Source organism: Monodon monoceros, unplaced genomic scaffold (assembly GCF_005190385.1).
Source record: "Monodon monoceros isolate NGI ecotype Baffin Bay Population unplaced genomic scaffold, NGI_Narwhal_1 Super_Scaffold_21, whole genome shotgun sequence".
Classification (NCBI taxonomy): Eukaryota; Metazoa; Chordata; class Mammalia; order Artiodactyla; family Monodontidae; genus Monodon; species Monodon monoceros.
The window spans coordinates 171,299,159-171,317,173 of NW_021703778.1; the positions used below are offsets into that span (position 1 = coordinate 171,299,159).

Consider the following 18,015-nt stretch of genomic DNA (forward strand, 5'->3'; position numbering starts at 1 on the left):
CGGCACCCCACGTGCTGACCCCGAATCTGCGTTGGCAGAGGCGGCTCTCTCCTCCGCTCCTCGGGGTCCCGGGACCTTTCAGGACAGGGCACGAGGCAGCCGAGGAGGCCGCTGCGAGCTCCCTTCAGCGGCGCCGACCGCAACCCCGCTGCGGCTTCCCCTTGCCGGCTCAGCCCGGCCGGGGCGGCGGAGTAGGCGGCACCACTAGGCAGCCCTCGGACCCCGGACAGCAACACCTGCGCCGCAGCGGGGTGGCCCGGAGGCCCCGCCCGCGGGAGGAGCCTGCGGACACCCTGCAGCGCGGAGTGCGCCAGGTGAGCACGCCTGCGCAGTCGGGCCGTAAACAAGCCCGCCCCTTCTCCTCGCTGGCCTCCGCGGGGCCGGCTCACGGGTGGGAGGGGCCAGGAGGAAGGGGCGGGGGGGAGGGCGAGAGCCCGGGACGGCGCCTGCGCGGTGGGCGTGATCCGGGCACTTAGGGCAGGATGAACGCTGCTTTCCAAGATGGCGACGGAGGGAGGAGGGAAGGAGATGAACGAGATTAAGACCCAATTCACCACCCGGGAAGGTCTGTACAAGCTGCTGCCGCACTCGGAGTACAGCCGGCCCAACCGGGTGCCCTTCAACTCGCAGGGATCCAACCCTGTCCGCGTCTCCTTCGTAAACCTCAACGACCAGTCTGGCAACGGCGACCGCCTCTGCTTCAATGTGGGCCGGGAGCTCTACTTCTATATCTACAAGGGGGTCCGCAAGGTACCGACCCGGGCGTCACCGGGGCTCGCCAGCGGCGTGAGCAGAGGCCAGGAGCAGGGCGGTGACAGCGGGGGCCAGGGTGACCGATGGGCTGGCCGTCGCTCTTACTTTTGAGTGGGCCGGTAACTCCACTGGAGTGCTCCTGAGGAAGGGGGATTCGGGAGTGAGGAGGGTGGTGGCGGTGGTGTTTCGGGGGGAGGGGGTGGAACGGGACCGCGGGGCGCGGGGCTGCGGCTGGAAGGCCCCAGAAAGGGCCGGCTGCCGCCCCTGAGGGTCCGTCAGGCTCTGACACGGCCCGGGAGCGGGCCTGCGAGTCCCCGGAAGAGGTGGGGTGGCCGTCTGGTCTGCTGAGACCGCCTCGCCTCCCAGGAGGGTGGAGAGTCTCGCTCTGGGTTAGAGACCAGGGGCGCGGGGCGGCTTGGGAAAATCTGTAAGGCGGAACCGGGTCTGGGCAGCAGAGGACTTGAGACTAGGTCAGAAAGGACCTGCTCGGCACGAAGGGCTACTCCACCTGCTGCCACACTGACACTTCCTAGGAGCCTCTCCTTCTGGTGTTAACACTTTGTTTCCAAAAACATCCGAGGGAGGACGGCTGTCACTGCCTCCTCGAAGGGAACCTTCTCCTGAGAGAATGTTAAAGAGGGTCCTTCTGTTCCTTATAGGTATGGGAAGGGCTGAGTACTACTACAGTTAAGAGGTCCAAACGATGTTGCCAGTGGACTGGGCTGGTTCATAGGGGTTGTGTGTGAGCGTGCCCAGATCAGTCTTGTCCAACAAGTCAGACTGTGTCACAAACAGGGAGGGATATGCCTTAAAAGCTGCTTCACAAGAACCATTATTCTGGGCGGGCGATTTAACAGGAATGCTGTCAAGCATGTAATCATCCTTTAAAAATATCTCTTTAAAAGAAGCAACTTATTAGAGCTGTTCTTTCATTGGCTACGTAACTTTGTTCTCATTGAGAACTGCTTACTTCTGAGATATGTGGTCTTTGAGTTGACTCTTGGAAGAGTGAGGGAATTAATGCCCTCCACAGTACCTGGGCGTGGGAGAAGGTGATAACAGATTAATTTATAAATAGTCAGTTAGCGTGAAAATAAATTGTGTACATTGAAGAGTGGACATTTTCCAGGATTTACTATATCCAGAAGCAGTAGGTTTTTGCTTGGTTACAGGAACTAGGGATGTGACGGTGGTATCTAAATGTAACAAGTTGTCTCATTTGTTCGAGGTGAGTCTTTTTGTTAGTGTTTATAAGTGTACTACTGTGTTTGAGGTATCTTGACATAAATTACTGAAAGTAAATCTCTTGACTTCACTTTTTCAGAATTGGAAAAGTGTGAAGTAATTAGTAGTCCAGGAGCTGAAGTTTTAGTCCTATCCCCAACTTTGTCACTGACTTGTTCCGTGGCCTTGGAGGAGTTGCTTAACTTCTATCTGCAGCTCTTTAGAAAGAGAATATTGCGATGCACCCGTTGTGATTAATAGCATAATGACTGTAATGAACTTTAAAGCCCCGAAACACTCAGTAGATGTAAAATATAGTTAAAATAGTCATTAAGAGCATCTGTCAAACGGGAGCTGCTATCTTGACATTGATACAAGGACTGAAAGGATCAGCTTTTTCTCTGGTAACAAGTTTAAAATTTTAAGTTATTAAATGGATTTACATAAAAATTTAAAAGTGCATAAAAACTAAATATATTAACGATTACTAGTGTAGATGTTACCTTTTTAAACAAGTTTTCTTTTAAAGTATATTATTTCTGAAGCATTCTAGTGGCAAACCTTATCTGGATCTGGTAGCTCTGGTTTGCATCATAAAAACACGTCTCTTGCCTGGAAGGATCATAATAGTGTCCTCTTTTAGTGGGATACTATTGAATGAAGAATAAACTAGGAGAGCTTTTCAAAGCTACAGCAAAAAATTATTTTAAACAAGACAAATCTTAAACATGTAGATTTGCCTTCAGCTGCATAATTTACTTGAGCACATTAACTTTTTTGTAAAATTTCATGGTAGTATCTTGTAGATATATTTGCATTATATGGTGGACGTTTCAACTGTCTCCTAGCCACTGTAATTTTTTTAAAAATTCGTTTTCCATGAATGAGTTTGCATTTATTTTTTGTTATTTCTGAATACAAGTGATTGTTTTTGTGACTTTTTTTCTGATTTTAAAACAGCAGATACTTTTCCTTAATCAAAAAACCAAATTTTACTTTTTGGGGTTAGGAGTTATAAATCCGTTTTTGACATTTGGTCGTTTTGACTCTTTAAAATGTTTTTTTCTTTGGGGCATATAAAGTTTTACAACAATTAATCAGATTATTTAGAACATTCAGAAGGTTTAAATTGGATGAATACATTCAACTTAAATCTGCATGTGAAATGAGTGGAAACTAGGTCTTTTTATTCTTTTATTAAAGTATAGTTGATTTACAATATGATATTAGTTTCAGGTGTACAGCATGATGATTCAGTATTTTTACAGATTATACTCCATTAAATGTATAAGATAATGGCTATAATTCCCCATTTTATGCAATATATCCTTGTTGCTTATCTGTCTTACACATAATAGTTTGTATCTCTTAATCCCAGATTTAGGAGGTAGTCTAAAATCTAAGCTAAGGAGTGTAATCTTCGTCCCTTTAAAACACTTACAGGTCAGTTTCTAGAGCTAGAAGGCACCTTCAGTTTATGGAGTCTCACCCTTCAGAGAAAGCCAAGGCTAGAGAGCGTGTGCAAACCTGTGATGCAGTTTCTTTCTCATGGTAAAGAATTCATGGTAAAGAAGCACAACTGAATCTAAAGAACTGTCTTAGAAGAGACTGATCTAGCTTTTTGGTTACACAGATAACCGTATACTCCAAGCACTTCAGAATTTACCCCAGCGTTTTACCCTATGTTATCTCATTGAATCTTGCAATCCTGTGAGGTAGATGAAAGCATCTTCTTTTCTTTTTCTTTTTTTTGAATTTTATTTTATTTATTTTTTTATACAGCAGGTTCTTATTAGTTATCCATTTTATACATATTAGTGTATATATGTCAATCCCAATCTCCCAATTCATCACGCATCTTCTTTTCAAAACTGAAGTTCGGAGTAGGGTTTCTTGTGTGAGGACATCTAGTTTTGTGAATTTGTTTTGCTGAGCTAAAAATAATATGAACATTGATTTAATATGGAGGTGAACTCAGCATTTCAGCAAAGATTTGAGTGACTACCAAGGGGATGTGGGGTAACCAAAGATGAGTGAGACACTGCCCCTCCTCCCAAAGAACTTTCAGCTACTAGCTTTCAGATCTCTTTATAGCATACTTTGCTTTCCTCTTTTTAAAAAAGAGGTGGTTTTAGGATAAAGATGCCAAAGGTACTGGGCTTATTGTACCAACCCTTTCATTTTATGGAGATCTGTTTTTACGTAAATGCAAATGGCTACCATTCAGATCTAAGTTTAAACATCACTTCCTCAGCATGTCCTTCTTTGAATTCGCAGGCTAGATCAGTTTTCCCTGTTACACGTTTTTATAGCATCCTGTACTTTGCCTTTCTAGCACTTTTCTCAATTTGTAATTCTCTGTCTCTTCTGTAAACAAAGCTCCCTTAGAATAGGATGTCTTTTCTGCTTTCTCTGTCTTCCTAGTGCCCAGCACAGCATCCAGCATAGAGTAGACCCCTACTGTTAATTTTTTGAGTGAATGACTGGATAAAGCATCTCTGTCCACCTATGTCTTACTTTAAAAAGATCTTTAGGAGCTAAAAATCTGTTCAATTTTGGGCCCAAAAGTAACAGGTATTTTTAGTAGCTCACATCTTTTAAAAGACATTTTTATTTAATTAAAAAAAATTTTTTTTTGGCTGTGCTGCATGGCTTGTGGGATCTTAGTTCCCCAACCAGGGATTGAACCCAGGCCCCTGGCAGTGAAAGCACCAAGTCCTAACCTCTGGACTGCCAGGGAATTCACAAAAGACATTTAAAATTATTGGTAACAAATTTAGCTTCTTATAACTGGGAAATTATGTAGCAAGAGACAGTGAAGTAGTGGAAAGTAGGCAAATGATGAGGATTACTTTTGATCTACTTCTGTCAAACTGTGCTACCTCCCAGATCTATGTACTGTCAAACAGCTTTTCAAATTTAAAAAAATTGTTTTATTGAAGTATAGTTGATTTATAATGAATTCGTTTCTGGTGTACAGCAAAGTAATTCAGTTATACATATATATATACATATCCTTTTCATATTGTTTCCCATTATGGTTTATTACAGGATACTGAATACAGTTCCTTGTGCTATACAGTAGGACCTTGTTGTTTATCTATTGTATATATAGTAGTTTGTATCTGCTAATCCCAAACTCCTAATTTAACCCTCCATGACCCCACCTTTTTTTTAATTGAATCAAGAAACTTTTTAAAGCTATACTCAGAATTACTTAACATTCAAATCAAAGAGCCTTTACTTTTTTCCCCCCATCTTAACATTCTAGGCCACAAGTATACTGTCCAGAGATTGAAGCAATTCCTACAATAGATGAAAGGTAGAATTGGATGGTGTCCAGGGCCTTTTCAACCCTTAAGGTTGTATAATTCTGTGCTCAGTAATTTTTAAATGAAAATGCATCTTTGTACTGGGGAGATGTCTTCATGTCTTGGATTCTTTGCCTACTTCTCTGAATGGGAATTGGGAAGAGTGAGGTGTGTTGTGAAAGCAAGTTGAACACATAGTGACTCTAGGTCTTTGTGCTAGAAAAAGCTCGGGTACTCACCAGGCTGAGATGAAGCTGGGGCCAGAAGTCAGTTAAGAATAACAGCTAAAGGGCCTTCCCTGGCGGTCCAGTGGAAGCAGACTCCGCGCTTCCACTGCAGGGGGTGCGGGTTCAATCCCTGGTCCGGAAACTAAGATCCCACATGCCGCAAGATGCGGCCAAGAAGTAAATAAATAAAAATTTAAAAAAAAAATAGCAGCTAGAATATTTTTAGAGCTGGAGTTATCCAGGAGGGTAATGGGTTGACTTGAGAGAGAATGAGCATTCCATATAGGAAATATTCTGTCTCTTTATCAATGACTGCAGGACTACCTGTTGGTGACTGAGGGATTCATGCTTTGTGTGGGAGGGTGAACTTAAATGCCTTTTAAAGGTTTTTACCCACAGACTAGTTTTAGATACTGGATTGCTCCAGAGAGGATCATGTTCTCACCCTTCTCCCCATTTGTTATTTTCACATCTCTCTGCTCTCCATTTATTATTTAGAAAAAGGCTTAGAAGTCTAGAATTTTTTATATCAAATTTACTTTAAGAAATTTTGTACTTAATTTAGTAGGGCATATGTGGAATTGGATGGGAATCTGTTTTGTTTTTTGGTTTTGTTTTTCCCCATTAAGGGCCACTTAATGACTTCTGAAGTATTGATATAAAGATTCAGTTATTTGACTATAGCATCTTCTATACTGAGGGAAAAGCATGTTAATTTATCCCTTAAAGCAGGCTTGAGAAACTTTCATATGATACCTTGGTTCTCTTTACCTTGAAGAGGAGGATGGTGATGAGATTTTGAGAGACTCCATGGATGGATGTAAGCAATGGTAAACTCCCAGAGTGCGTCAGGGAGATCCATAGCTAGTCATGAATGTCATTTTTTCAGCAAATATTTGTGGGGCACACCTACCAGATATGAGGTACTAGATATGTTTTAGATGCTGGGTATAGACAAAGTCTTGCCCTCAAGAGACTTGTCACCTATATTTATTAACATTCAGTTAATCATCTAGTGCCTTTATTTGTTTATTGTGCTCTGGTAGAAAACTTGAGCAAGAATCAAAACATAGTTAGTGGATTTTGTCACTGAGTACTTTGGCTATATGCCTAAAGAACCTTATTTTAAAATTAATGTAGGGCTTCCCTGGTGGTGCAGTGGTTAAGAATCCGCCTCCCAATGCAGGGGACACGGGTTCAAGCCCTGGTCCGGGAAGATCCCACATGCTGCGGGGCAACTAAGCCCTTGCACCACAGCTACTGAGCCTGCCCTCTGGAGTCCGCGTGCCGCAACTACTGAAGCCCGCGTGCCTAGAGCCAGTGCTCCGCAACGAGAGAAGCCCGTGCACCGCAATGAAGAGTAGCCCCCAGTCGCTGCAACTACAGAAAGCCCGTGCGCAGCAACGAAGACCCAGTGTGGCCAAAAATATATAAATAAAATAAATAAATTGAAAAAAAATTTTTTTAATAAAAGTAAATGTAAAGATTTTTGTAGTTTGATATTTGATGTCTTAGAGAACAGTTTTATTTGTATTTCAGCTAGGTTAGTTTGTGCAGAAATATCAAATGTCCTATTTGTTTATTTAGGAATAGATATCAAAAACAGAAATAAATTGGCAGACATTCTCAGTTTTAATTTTCAGGACATTTAAAATTCAGAATATCAATGACAAGTTATCCTCTGAACATTTGGCATCTATTTTTCATAATAGAGTGCAAGATGCGTCTTGCTTTGAAAAAAGTAATCCTCATTCATTAAGTGTTTATTGCTGAATTGTTACATACAAGTTACTACTGTCTGCTGTGGGTGATGTGAGGGTAAATTAAGAACACTCCCTGTCTGTAAGGAGCTTGTATTTTTGTCTTGATAATTGTAAGGTAAAGTAGGTGTGTGCTCAGCACATGGCATAAGCAGTATAGGCATCAGGTGGAATTAAGGAGTAAAGGTGAAATGAAGAGGTATTTCTCTGCCTAGTGGAAGAATTTTGGGTTGGATTTCAACTAGATGATTTGTCCCAAAATGTTGTGTACAGATCACATTTTCGTAAATTTCCAAATGGGTAGCCTTGTATTTTTCTTTTTTTTAAAAATAGATTTATTTATTTATTCAGTTAGTTAGTTTTGGCAGCGTTGGGTCTTCGTTGCTGCCCGTGGGCTTTCTCTAGTTGCAGCGAGCGGGGGTTGCTCTTCGTTGCGGTGCACGGGCTTCTCATTGCGGTGGCCTCTCTTGTTGCCGAGTACGAGCTTTAGGCACACGGGCTTCAACAGTTGGAGCGTGGGCTCAGTAGTTGTGGCTTGTGGGCTCTAGAGCACAGGCTAAGTAGTTGCTGAACTCGGGCTTAGTTGCTCCGCAGCACGTGGGATCTTCCTGGACCAGGGCTCGAACCCCTGTCCCCTGCATTGGCAGGCGGATTCTTAACCACTGCACCACCAGGGAAGCCCAGCCTTGTATTTCTAATTTCAGAAATGTTTTATCTTCATTTCTGATTAAGCCTTACTTGGCAGTTACTCTTACCTGCCCCCACTTTCCATTTATTTATTTATTTATATTGGACTGTAGTTGATTTACAATGTTGTGTTAGTTTCAGGTATACAGCTAAGTGAATCTGTTATACATATATCCACCTTTTTTAGATTTTTTTCCCATCTAGGCCATTACAGAGTATTGAGTAGAGTTCCCTGTGCTATACAGTACGTCCTTATTAGTTATCTTTTTTTAAAATTAATTAATTTATTTTTGGCTGTGTTGGGTCTTCATTGCTGCACGCAGGCTTTCTCTAATTGCGGCGAGCCGGGGTTACCCTTCGTTGCAGTGTGCGGGCTGCTCATTGTGGTGGCTTCTCTTGTTGCGCAGCATGGGCTGTAGGTGCGCAGGCTTCAATAGTTGTGACTCGTGGGCTCGGTAGTTGTGGGTCACGGGCTCTAGAGCGCAGGCTCAGTAGTTGTGGCGCTTGGGCTTAGTTGCTCCGCAGCATGTGGGATCTTCCCGGACCAGGGCTCGAACCCATGTCCCCTGCATTGGCAGGCAGATTCTTAACCACTGTGCCACCAGGGAAGTCCTATTTTACGTATAGTAGTGTGTATATGTCAGTCCCAATCTTCCAATTTATCCCTCCCCCCAACTCTTATAGCATTTTTCTCAACTTCACAGCTTCTCTTCCAATTGGTAATTTGTAAACTGAGTAATGTTTTGCATTGTCAATTCTATTTGGTAGTATGGAATTTTTAAAATTAGGGTATATTGTACTAAAAACAGGCCAAATCAGTCTGTGCTACATTTTATCTTGTTTTGTAGCAGTAGGAAAATGTGCTTGAAACTATAGAATTTATGAGAAAGGAGCAAGAACCATTCACGAGGAAGGAATTTTTAAGGTTTTTGTATTTTAAAGTAAGAATAGGAATATTTTAATATATTTTCAAGTAACCAAATTGTAGGTTATCCCTGTGACCTTAAGCTGTTTTTCCTTTGGTTGGTTCACAGCCAGCTCACTGTTGGGCTGTGTGTGTTTTTTGTTTTCCCGCTACAGCAAAACTGGTACAGGTGCTCATTCTCTACTTACTTTGATCTTCGTTTCAGAGGCTCTGTCATGTCTTAATGATTCATTTAATAGATATTTGAGTGGTTTTATGTGAAAAGCAGTATACTAGACTATGGGAAATCGAAGAAGTATAAGACATCCCTGACCTTAAGAGGATATCTTCTAACCAAGGAGGCAAGATATCCACACACTCATTTATTCTACAAGATTCGAGTGCCTGCTCTATATTGTTGTTGAGACAGAATCTCAGCCATCAGGGAGTTCACAGTCCAGTAGAATAATAAATGGCTTGTCCATCCACCTAACATTTATTGGACCTATAGGCCTAAAGACAAATAAGACAGTCCCTGGCCTAAGGTGACTACAATCTAGTGGGAAGATGGATGAGTAAATAGTGGCGAGATGTACGGTGTCTGCTATTTTAGACAGTATTCACTTCTTAGGGCTTTTTTTTTTTTTTTTTTTTTTGCCACACCATGCGGCTTGTGGGATCTTAGTTCCCTGACCAGGGATTGAACCCGGGCCCTCCACAGTGAGAGCACCGAGTCCTAACCACTGGACTGCCGGGAATTCCCTAGGACTTCTTAATCTGATTAGAATTTAGGAGGTATGTCAACCTAGATGGAAAGAAATATTTTACATCCTTATTTTTAACTGAACTTCTAACTGAATTTTAACATGTTCTTCAATTATGAATATAGGCAACAAATCACAGTAGTAACAGACCTGTGACTTTATCACCAGTGAAAATCACAGATGTTTGCATATCACATTATGGTTGTTGCAGACATATCAAATATCATTTGTACTCATCACTGCTTTGAAATTACAGTAGTTAGTGGATCTGCTGCTAGAGCCTTTCAATGTGAAATAAACTTTAAAAAATCCTAAATTTGTTTAATGTAGTACAACTGTATTTTAATATAATTGATCTCCTTTGTATTTAAAAACATTATTTTGAGAAGGAGTCCATGCACAGAAAGTTTCAGCACCCTGGTTAGATGTCTTGGCTTACCTTCTTTAGTGTCATGTGTGTGATTGAATGCGAGGAGGGTAACTGTTTCTTCTGTCAGGTGAAACTTTTAGCTCCGTGGAGAGGTCTTTGTGGTGCTTGTGGTGGTGTAATATTTTACAAAGCAGTTGAATATGTAGAATTCTGAGTTGGTTGTGCCATGTGCTTCCTTTCGTTTTCCTCCTCATCATTCTTTGCCCTTGCTGTACTAAATAGAGGGAGAAATACAAGAACTGCTCTACCAGATTGACTCTGTGTTCCTTTTGGTTCAGATGATTGATTACATTGTAATGTTTGTTTGTCTCAAACGCAGTGGGAACTTAGGTTTTAACAAGGTGACCTTTGAACTGAATTCTTATGGGTGGGTGCACTGAAGGGGGAGAGGATTCTGAACTAGGGAACTAGAAGCCCAAGGCGTAAGGATGTGGCATTTGATGGCTCCTCCTGAAAGTCGTGAGCTGCTCTATGAGGTTTGAAGCTTGTGCAAGTCTTGGGAGGATAAGATTATCTTCCTTGGGGCTTCCCTGGTGGCGCAGTGGTTGGGAGTCCGCCTGCCGATGCAGGGGACACGGGATCGTGCCCTGGTCCGGGAGGATGCCGCAGAGCGGCTGGGCCCGTGAGCCGTGGCCGCTGAGCCTGCGCGTCCGGAGCCTGTGCTCCGCAATGGGAGAGGCCACAACAGTGAGAGGCCTGCATACTGCAAAAAAAAAAAAAAGATTATCTTCGTTAGTGGTGATCGTTTAACTGTTGGCTATATCCTAGCTTCTAAAACTTTCAGTATGATTTTTTAAAAGATACTTTTTAATGTATTTTCTTTCTTTTGGTACTACTTCTGAGGTGATGTACTATGTTAGTGTATTATCCTCCTTCAGGACTCAGCCTATCAGACTGTGTCACCACCACCTGTCATGGGACCCTCATCACTTTCCTTCAGTTCTCCTGCCACCCACTGCTGTCTCCAGCACACTCCTGTCTTAAATGCTGTGGCTAATCACTTTAACTTCCTTTGCGCACACTCTCTGTTCTAGCCCTGACTGAATCAAATTTTACAGCAATCATGTTGTTATTCCCTCCATCTTAAGAAAGGAAGGGAGAACCCTTTTCTGGCCCCCACCCACTCCCTACAGGTCCTTTGTCTGGGGCAGCTACTGCCCCATTTCTCAGCAGTTGCTTAGAGCAAAGCTCCTCTAGTTGTCTGGACCCTTCGAAGTGTGGTCCACAGACAAGCACCATCAGCGTCGTCACCTGGGAGCTTGTTGGAAGTTCAGAACTGGGCCCCACTCCAGACTTACTGAATCCAAATCCACCTTCTAGGAGGGTCCCCAGCTGACTCATGTGCTCACTAAAGTTGGAGAGGCGGTGGTCTTTACAGCTTTCTCTCTTTTACTGCCTCTTCAGACTTAATCCAGTCAAATTATTGTACCTTCCTGCCCTCTATTGTAAGTGTCCAATTCATTTTTTTTTGTTTAGTAAATTTACCAAGTCGTGCAACTGTTACTGTAATCCAGTTTTAGTATGTGAGAGATCTTTTTAGAGTTTAATTTTGTGTAAGTTCAGTTATGCTAGATGCATGAATTCTAGAGATCTGCTGTATGGCATAGTGCCTGTAGTTAGCACTACAGTATGTGTACATCACAATTTGTTAAGAGGGTAGATCTCTTTAAGTGTTCTTACTACAAAAAACAAAAACAAAAATGAAGGGACACAAGGGAACTTTGAGAGGTGTTAGGTATGCCTGTTACCTTGATTGTGGTTATGGTGTCATGGGTGCTTGCATATGTCCAGACTCATCACATCGTACACATTTAACATGTGCAGTTCTTTGTATATCATTATACCTTTATAAAGCTGTCAAAAATACATTTTTTGTGTGTTTTAATTATGTAAAACATTTATGTGGCTCTAACATCGGAACTATAAAACAAGGTGATATTCAGAGACCTCAAGTTTCCATTTCTGTCCGACCCCTCACTCAGTTCCCTTCCTCTCCCTGTAGTCATTTTATTTGTTTCTGACTCATCCTTCTCTTATTATAAGAATAAGATGATATTTGAGCAGAGATTTGAAGGAATTGAAGGAGCATACTGTGTATGGTATTTTGCATCTTCTTTTCTTCTGCTTAATGGTATATACTGAAGATCTTTCCATATTAGTAAATAGAGGGCTTCTTCACTCTTTCTTATAATTGCTTTATACTCCATGCTGTGCATGTACCACAATTTATTTAACCAGATGACTCTCGACTTAATATTCTTTAAATTACAAATAATGCTGCAGTGAATAGCTTTGCGTGTATATTATTTTGCACAGCAGCAGGTATATCTGTCGTACGTATTTCCAGAGGAGATACTGCTGAGTCAAAGGGTAAATGTGTATATGTTTTCAATAGATATCATCAAACTGCCCTCCACAGGGAGGGGTTATACTAATTTGTGTTGCATCACAGCCACAGCCTCACCAACAGTGTGTCACCAGACTTTTGCATTTGATCTGATAGGTGAGAAATTAGTGTAAGTTTGGTTTTTTCCTTGTACCAAATGAGATTCCGCATCTTTCTATATATTAAGAGTGAAACGTACTTCTTTTTCTATGAACTGTTTCGTATCCCTTACCCATTTTTCTGTTGGGTTTTTGGACATCTTGGGTGGGTTTTTTTGTTTTTAAGGAGCCCTTTATACATTAGGGAGATGAGTCCTTTGTGATAATGAATTAACAGATTTTTTTCTTCTCAATTTGTCCCCTGTCTTGTAACTTTGCTTAGGGGTGTGCATGTGTAGGTATGTTTGTGCTTGCTTGTTTTTGCTATGAAGAAGTTTCATATTTTTATAGTTAAGTTTATAAATTTGTAAATTTCCTTTTATAATTTTTTCATAATTTTGAGCCACAGTTTTATTATTTAGGTGTTAACCAGTTGCCCTTCTCCAAGGTTTAAATAAGAGGGAAAAGATTTACATTTTAAAATTTAGCCTTAACAGACTTCTCTGGAAGCAAGAGATGAACATTAGAATGTGCTATACAGCAGCTGGTGGGCAGTGATTCACTAGTGGTTTGGGGATTTAGCACACCTTGAATATATTATAATGTTAGGTATGTTTTGGTTTGCAAGTAACAGGAAACCCAACTCAAACAAGTTTAAACTTTATAGGGGATGCGTTGACTTATGATATTGAAAATTCCGGAGGTAAGGTGAGCTTCAGATGTGGATTGATTGTGACACCAGCTCTGTTTTGCTGAGAGTCTCCGGGTTTTGCTTTCTACTGTGTATCAACCTGTCTTCGGTGGCAGAATAGTGGTGGGGTGCTAGGCTTCACATTTCTGTGCCACTGGACCACATTGAGAGCCAGTACCCAGGATGAGAATGAACAGTTCTTCTAATCACTTTCTCAGAAGAATAAAGAAGATTGTTTCATAGAAGCACCCAGCAAACCTCCTTTGACTCATTGCCCCAAACTGGATTACCAGCCCATTCTTGTGGCCAAGGAAATTTGCAGTGTTTGACCGGGAGTCTTGACTAACCCACACCTTTAGCATGGGGATTGGATTATCTGATATCCTGATTGCTCTGGAGCTCATGCTGGAGCTGCAGTGTGGGTAGATACCAGCCCGGAGAATAGATCTGTAGATCAATACTGGGTGGGCAACCAAGAGATGCAAACTACCCTGAACGTCTTACACTGCGTTAGGTATTGGGGATCCAGACATAGTAGACACAGCTCTTTCCTCAAGAGAAGAGCTCATGGTGAGATGAATCAGTAAAGCAAGGAAGGAATACAGCACACTGCAGCTGCACACTGAGCACAGCTTGGGCTGAGTGGTCTTCTGCGTGGCTTAGAAACTTCTCTTTCCCTTGCTCTTGCTGTTGGACTATTATGAATGTCCTCCCACCTTTTCACAGTGTTGGAATTTTTTGTTTGAATCTTTGTCTCCTCCACAAAACGGTGAATCTTGAGGGCAGAAATCATCTTATTCATGTTATATCCATTGCAGTGCCTGTTCATAGTAGGCATATTGTGTTTGATTTTAAATGAATGAATTGGTTGAACTTAGAGTCCCCTAAGGATTTACTGGAGTAAATTCAGTAATCTCTCAAAATCCCTGTCACAAGACAAACATGGTTAGTGTTTGTTACTAAAGCTCATAGAGCTAGGCTTGCCAGCCCCTTTTCATTGGTTGAGAGGCTCTTAGAAGTTAGTCACAGCCTCAAATCTTGTGCTGTTAGAGTTCTTCTGGGCTAACCCAGGAGGCAGCTTCATCTGGTGTCTTGATTGCCTGGTGCTAGCTTTGTTCAGAAGCGACATCTTCCTTTTCCTGGTGTCCTGGAAAAAAGTGCTCAAACTCTCCCTTCCAGTCCCTTCTTACTTCCCACTTAATTCTAGGAATTGTACAACTCCTTACACTTTTCCCCCCTCTGGATTTTGGAATAGGTGTACATGTAGCTGGCAAGACTGAGGGCGATATTAGCTCAGCTAATTAAAAATTGGTAGGTGTTATGCTCAGGACTTTACTTGGTGTGGCCACAGTTTGCAGTCCCAGAGAGCTCAGAGGGCGGGGTGCGTGCGGGCTGCGCTGGAAAGGCTCCGCCAAGCCCTGACTACCACGCCGCACAGTGCGCAACAGTAGACAAGGAGTAGGTCCGCTTGCCACTGCTCCTGGCGTCCCTCTGGAGCCTCTGCCCTTAGACTCGTGCCACCTTTCTCTTTCTTCCTCACGGCCATGAGCCGACTTCCTAGCCACCTCTACTCATTGAACACCTTGGTACCTGCCTCACAGCCTTCCTTTCCACTCCAGTTCCTGCCACCGTCCTGGGTGGTTTCCTATCCACTGCATAACCCATCAAACACCTTGGCATCTCGATTTCTTGTCCTCCATGTCCACCCCAAGTGACCTCCTGTAGTCCACCTCTGGCGCTCTCTTCTCTGGTGACACTCTGGGTCTTGTCGTCAGCTGACATGGCTTCAGCTCCACAATTACTAATTCGGATGGAAACAGTTGTCCCCCCGCTCCAGTGTGTCCTTGGCTCCCACTGCTCTAATTTCTTCAGGATACAGGTCACTCAGCGTCACACTGCCAGATCCATTGGGCACCATGCAGCCCACAACTTCCTTGACCTCTCAGCAGCATTTGACACAGCTGATCATCTTCTCTTTATTGAAACCCTCCTTGTCGTGACGCTTTAACCTTGACTTCCTTTCTCCCTCTCTGGTCCACGTGCCTCTGGCCACTCTCTACTTCACCTCTGTCCGTTCCTTCTGCTCTACCTAGTCTGTAACTGGATTTCCCTAGGCTCAGTCCTATTCCCTTTTGTTTTCTTACTCCCATTATATGGAGTAGAGATACTCCTCTGTATCTGTATCTTTTGTACCTAACATTGTTTGCTTGTGCCTTTTCTCACCGCCCCAAAGGAAAAAGTATTTATTGCAGCAGATTAATCCAGCGGGTATTCCCCTGAAAGCATACATCCGTTTGTTAGGGCAATTAAAACTCACACTACATGCGCTCCAGCAAAGCTCCGTCTCTGTCACTGTCTGCTCTAGAGCTTCCTTCTTGATAGTGACTTTTGCCAGTTCCTTCTTCTGCTCCTGTTGTCTTTTGCTTTCTGGAGCATCTGTCAGCCATCATGTATGTGGCCATCTCTGGGTTGGAACTGTGGCCCCCTCTGCAGAGGGACCTGCTGTGGAGTCACTGGGACACTCATGTTTCTGCCATTCTTAGGCAGCTACTGGCCTCAGTCACCAGCTTGAGCTTCACCCCTCATTCATATTTTAATTTTTTCTTGAACAGACTTGTAAGAATTTGTCAATTAAAATTTTGTTTCACAGAATCAGCTGTTTCTTTGTTTTCTGTTTTGTAATATCTGTTATCTTTACTTCCTTTGTTTTCTTTAGATTTACTCTATTCTTTTAATAGCTTTCTGAATTGAAAACATAGGTTATTAGACTTTCTTGCTTTTTTTTTTTTTTGCGGTACGCGGGCCTCTCACTGTTGTGGCCTCTCCCGTTGCGGAGACGCGCAGGCTCAGTGGCCATGGCTCACGGGCCCAGCCGCTCCGCGGCATGTGGGATCTTCCTGGACCGGGGCACAAACCCGTGTCCCCTGCATCGGCAGGCGGACTCTCAACCACTGCGCCACCAGGGAAGCCCGACTTTCTTGCTTTTTAACGCTGTGCTCAAGGCTGTAGAAATCCCTCTTATGTATTGCCTTAACAGTCACCCATATGTTACACATGTGGTAATATCATTGTCATGAAGATCTAAATATTTTGTAATTTCCATTTTTTTCCCTCTTTAACCCTGAATTTCTAAACAAGCATTTTTTTTTGTTTCTATTCATGGTGTTTAGTTTTGTTATTGATTAACTTATTCACATGGTATGGTCATAGAGTATGTTTTTTTGATACCAGTTACTTGATCTTTTTCCTTGTAACCTAGTTAAAATGTTCCATGTGTTTTTTTTAAAAAAAAATTATTATTTATTTATTTTTTGAGCCACACTTTCATTTATTTATTTATTTTAATTAATTAATTAATTTTTGGCCACATTGGGTCTTTGTTGCTGAGTGCGGGCTTTCTCTAGGTGTTGTGATCAGGGGCTACTCTTCACTGAGTGCGCGGACTTCTCATTGTGGTGGCTTCTCTTGTTGCAGAGAACGAGCTCTAGGTGCGAGGGCTTCAGTAGTTGTGGCACGCAGGTTCAGTAGTTGTGGCATGCAGGTTCAGTAGTTGTGGCACGCAGGCTTAGTAGTTGTGGTGCACGGGCTTAGTTGCTCCGTGGCATGTGGGATCTTCCTGGGCCAGGGCTTGAACCGGTGTTCCCTGCGTTGGCAGGTGGATTCTTAACCAGTGCGCCACCAGGGAAGTCCTATTTATTTAATTTTTGGCCGTGTGGCATGTGGGATCTTAGTTCCCCGACCAGGGATCAAATCTGTGCTCCCTGCATTGGAAGAGTTCAGTCTTAACCACTGGACAGCCAGGGAACGCAACGGTGAGAGGCCCGCGTACCGCAAAAAAAAGAAAAAAAGGTTTTCTTAGAAGGAGAGTCTGCCGATCATTCAAATTACTAATAAGCTTGCCCTGTAGGAATTTTTCCTTCATTGGCAGCAGTAAAAAGGAGAGATTTTTTTCCTCCTTAAAGTTAAAAGTAAGTTATGTTTATGGTAGAAAATTTGGAAAATTCAAGGAAGAAAAAAAACCTGTATGCCACAGCTATTAATATTTTGGTGTTTTTCCTCCCAATCCTTTTATGGTGCTCAGTTATATAATTTAGGTCTCTAGTACCTAATACTGTGCCTGGCACAGTGTAAATGCTCATTAAGTATTTAGAGAATGGACCCAGGTGTATGTTCTATTTAGTATGTAGATAAGCATTGCTTTTTTTTTAAGCATTGCTTTTTGTTGATGGTATTTATAACCCATTTTAGAGTAGCTGAGCTTTGTATGAAGGTGTGACTTTTTTTTTTTTTAAATGAACCTATTAGATCATTGTAAAAAGTTGCTTGGGTAAATACTTTGGAGTCACCTTTGACTTCTTTCTTTTTCTTAGTCTACTTGCAACCGTTCAGTAAAGCCTGTTGGCCCTGCCTTAAATTATATCCAGGACCTGATCACTTCCCACCTCCACCCACTACCTTGCTAGTTTGAGGAAGCACCATCTCTCACTTGGATTGTTACAGTGAGCTCCATGGGCTCCCTGCATCTACCCTTGCCTCTTATGGTCTCTTCTCCTGATGGCAGCCAGAGGGATCTTTTAAATAATACAGGTCACAACACATTTCTCCACTGTTTAAAAATTTCTAGGGACTTCCCTGATGGCGCAGTGGTTAAGACTCCGCACTCCCAATGCAGGGGACACGGGTTCAATCCCTGGCCAGGGAACTAGATCCCACATGCATGCCACAACTAAGAGTTTGCATGCCACAACTAAGAATTTGCATGCCACAACTAAGGAGCCCA

General features: G+C 42.6%; 1 protein-coding gene across 9 annotated transcripts in view; it reads left to right on the forward strand.

Moving 5' to 3' along the window:
• The first annotated feature begins 433 nt into the window (after positions 1-433).
• Positions 434-18,015, forward strand: part of WDR20 (WD repeat domain 20) — a 63,095-nt gene continuing 45,513 nt past the window's right edge. For 7 of the 9 annotated variants that reach the window (XM_029237551.1, XM_029237550.1, XM_029237549.1 and 4 more), the window contains exon 1: positions 434-750. In XM_029237551.1, the coding sequence (XP_029093384.1) occupies positions 502-750 (249 nt within the window). In that variant the 5' untranslated portion in view covers positions 434-501. The remainder of the gene's footprint in view (positions 751-18,015) is intronic. The other 2 variants (XM_029237543.1, XM_029237546.1) reach the window with 1 other exon arrangement.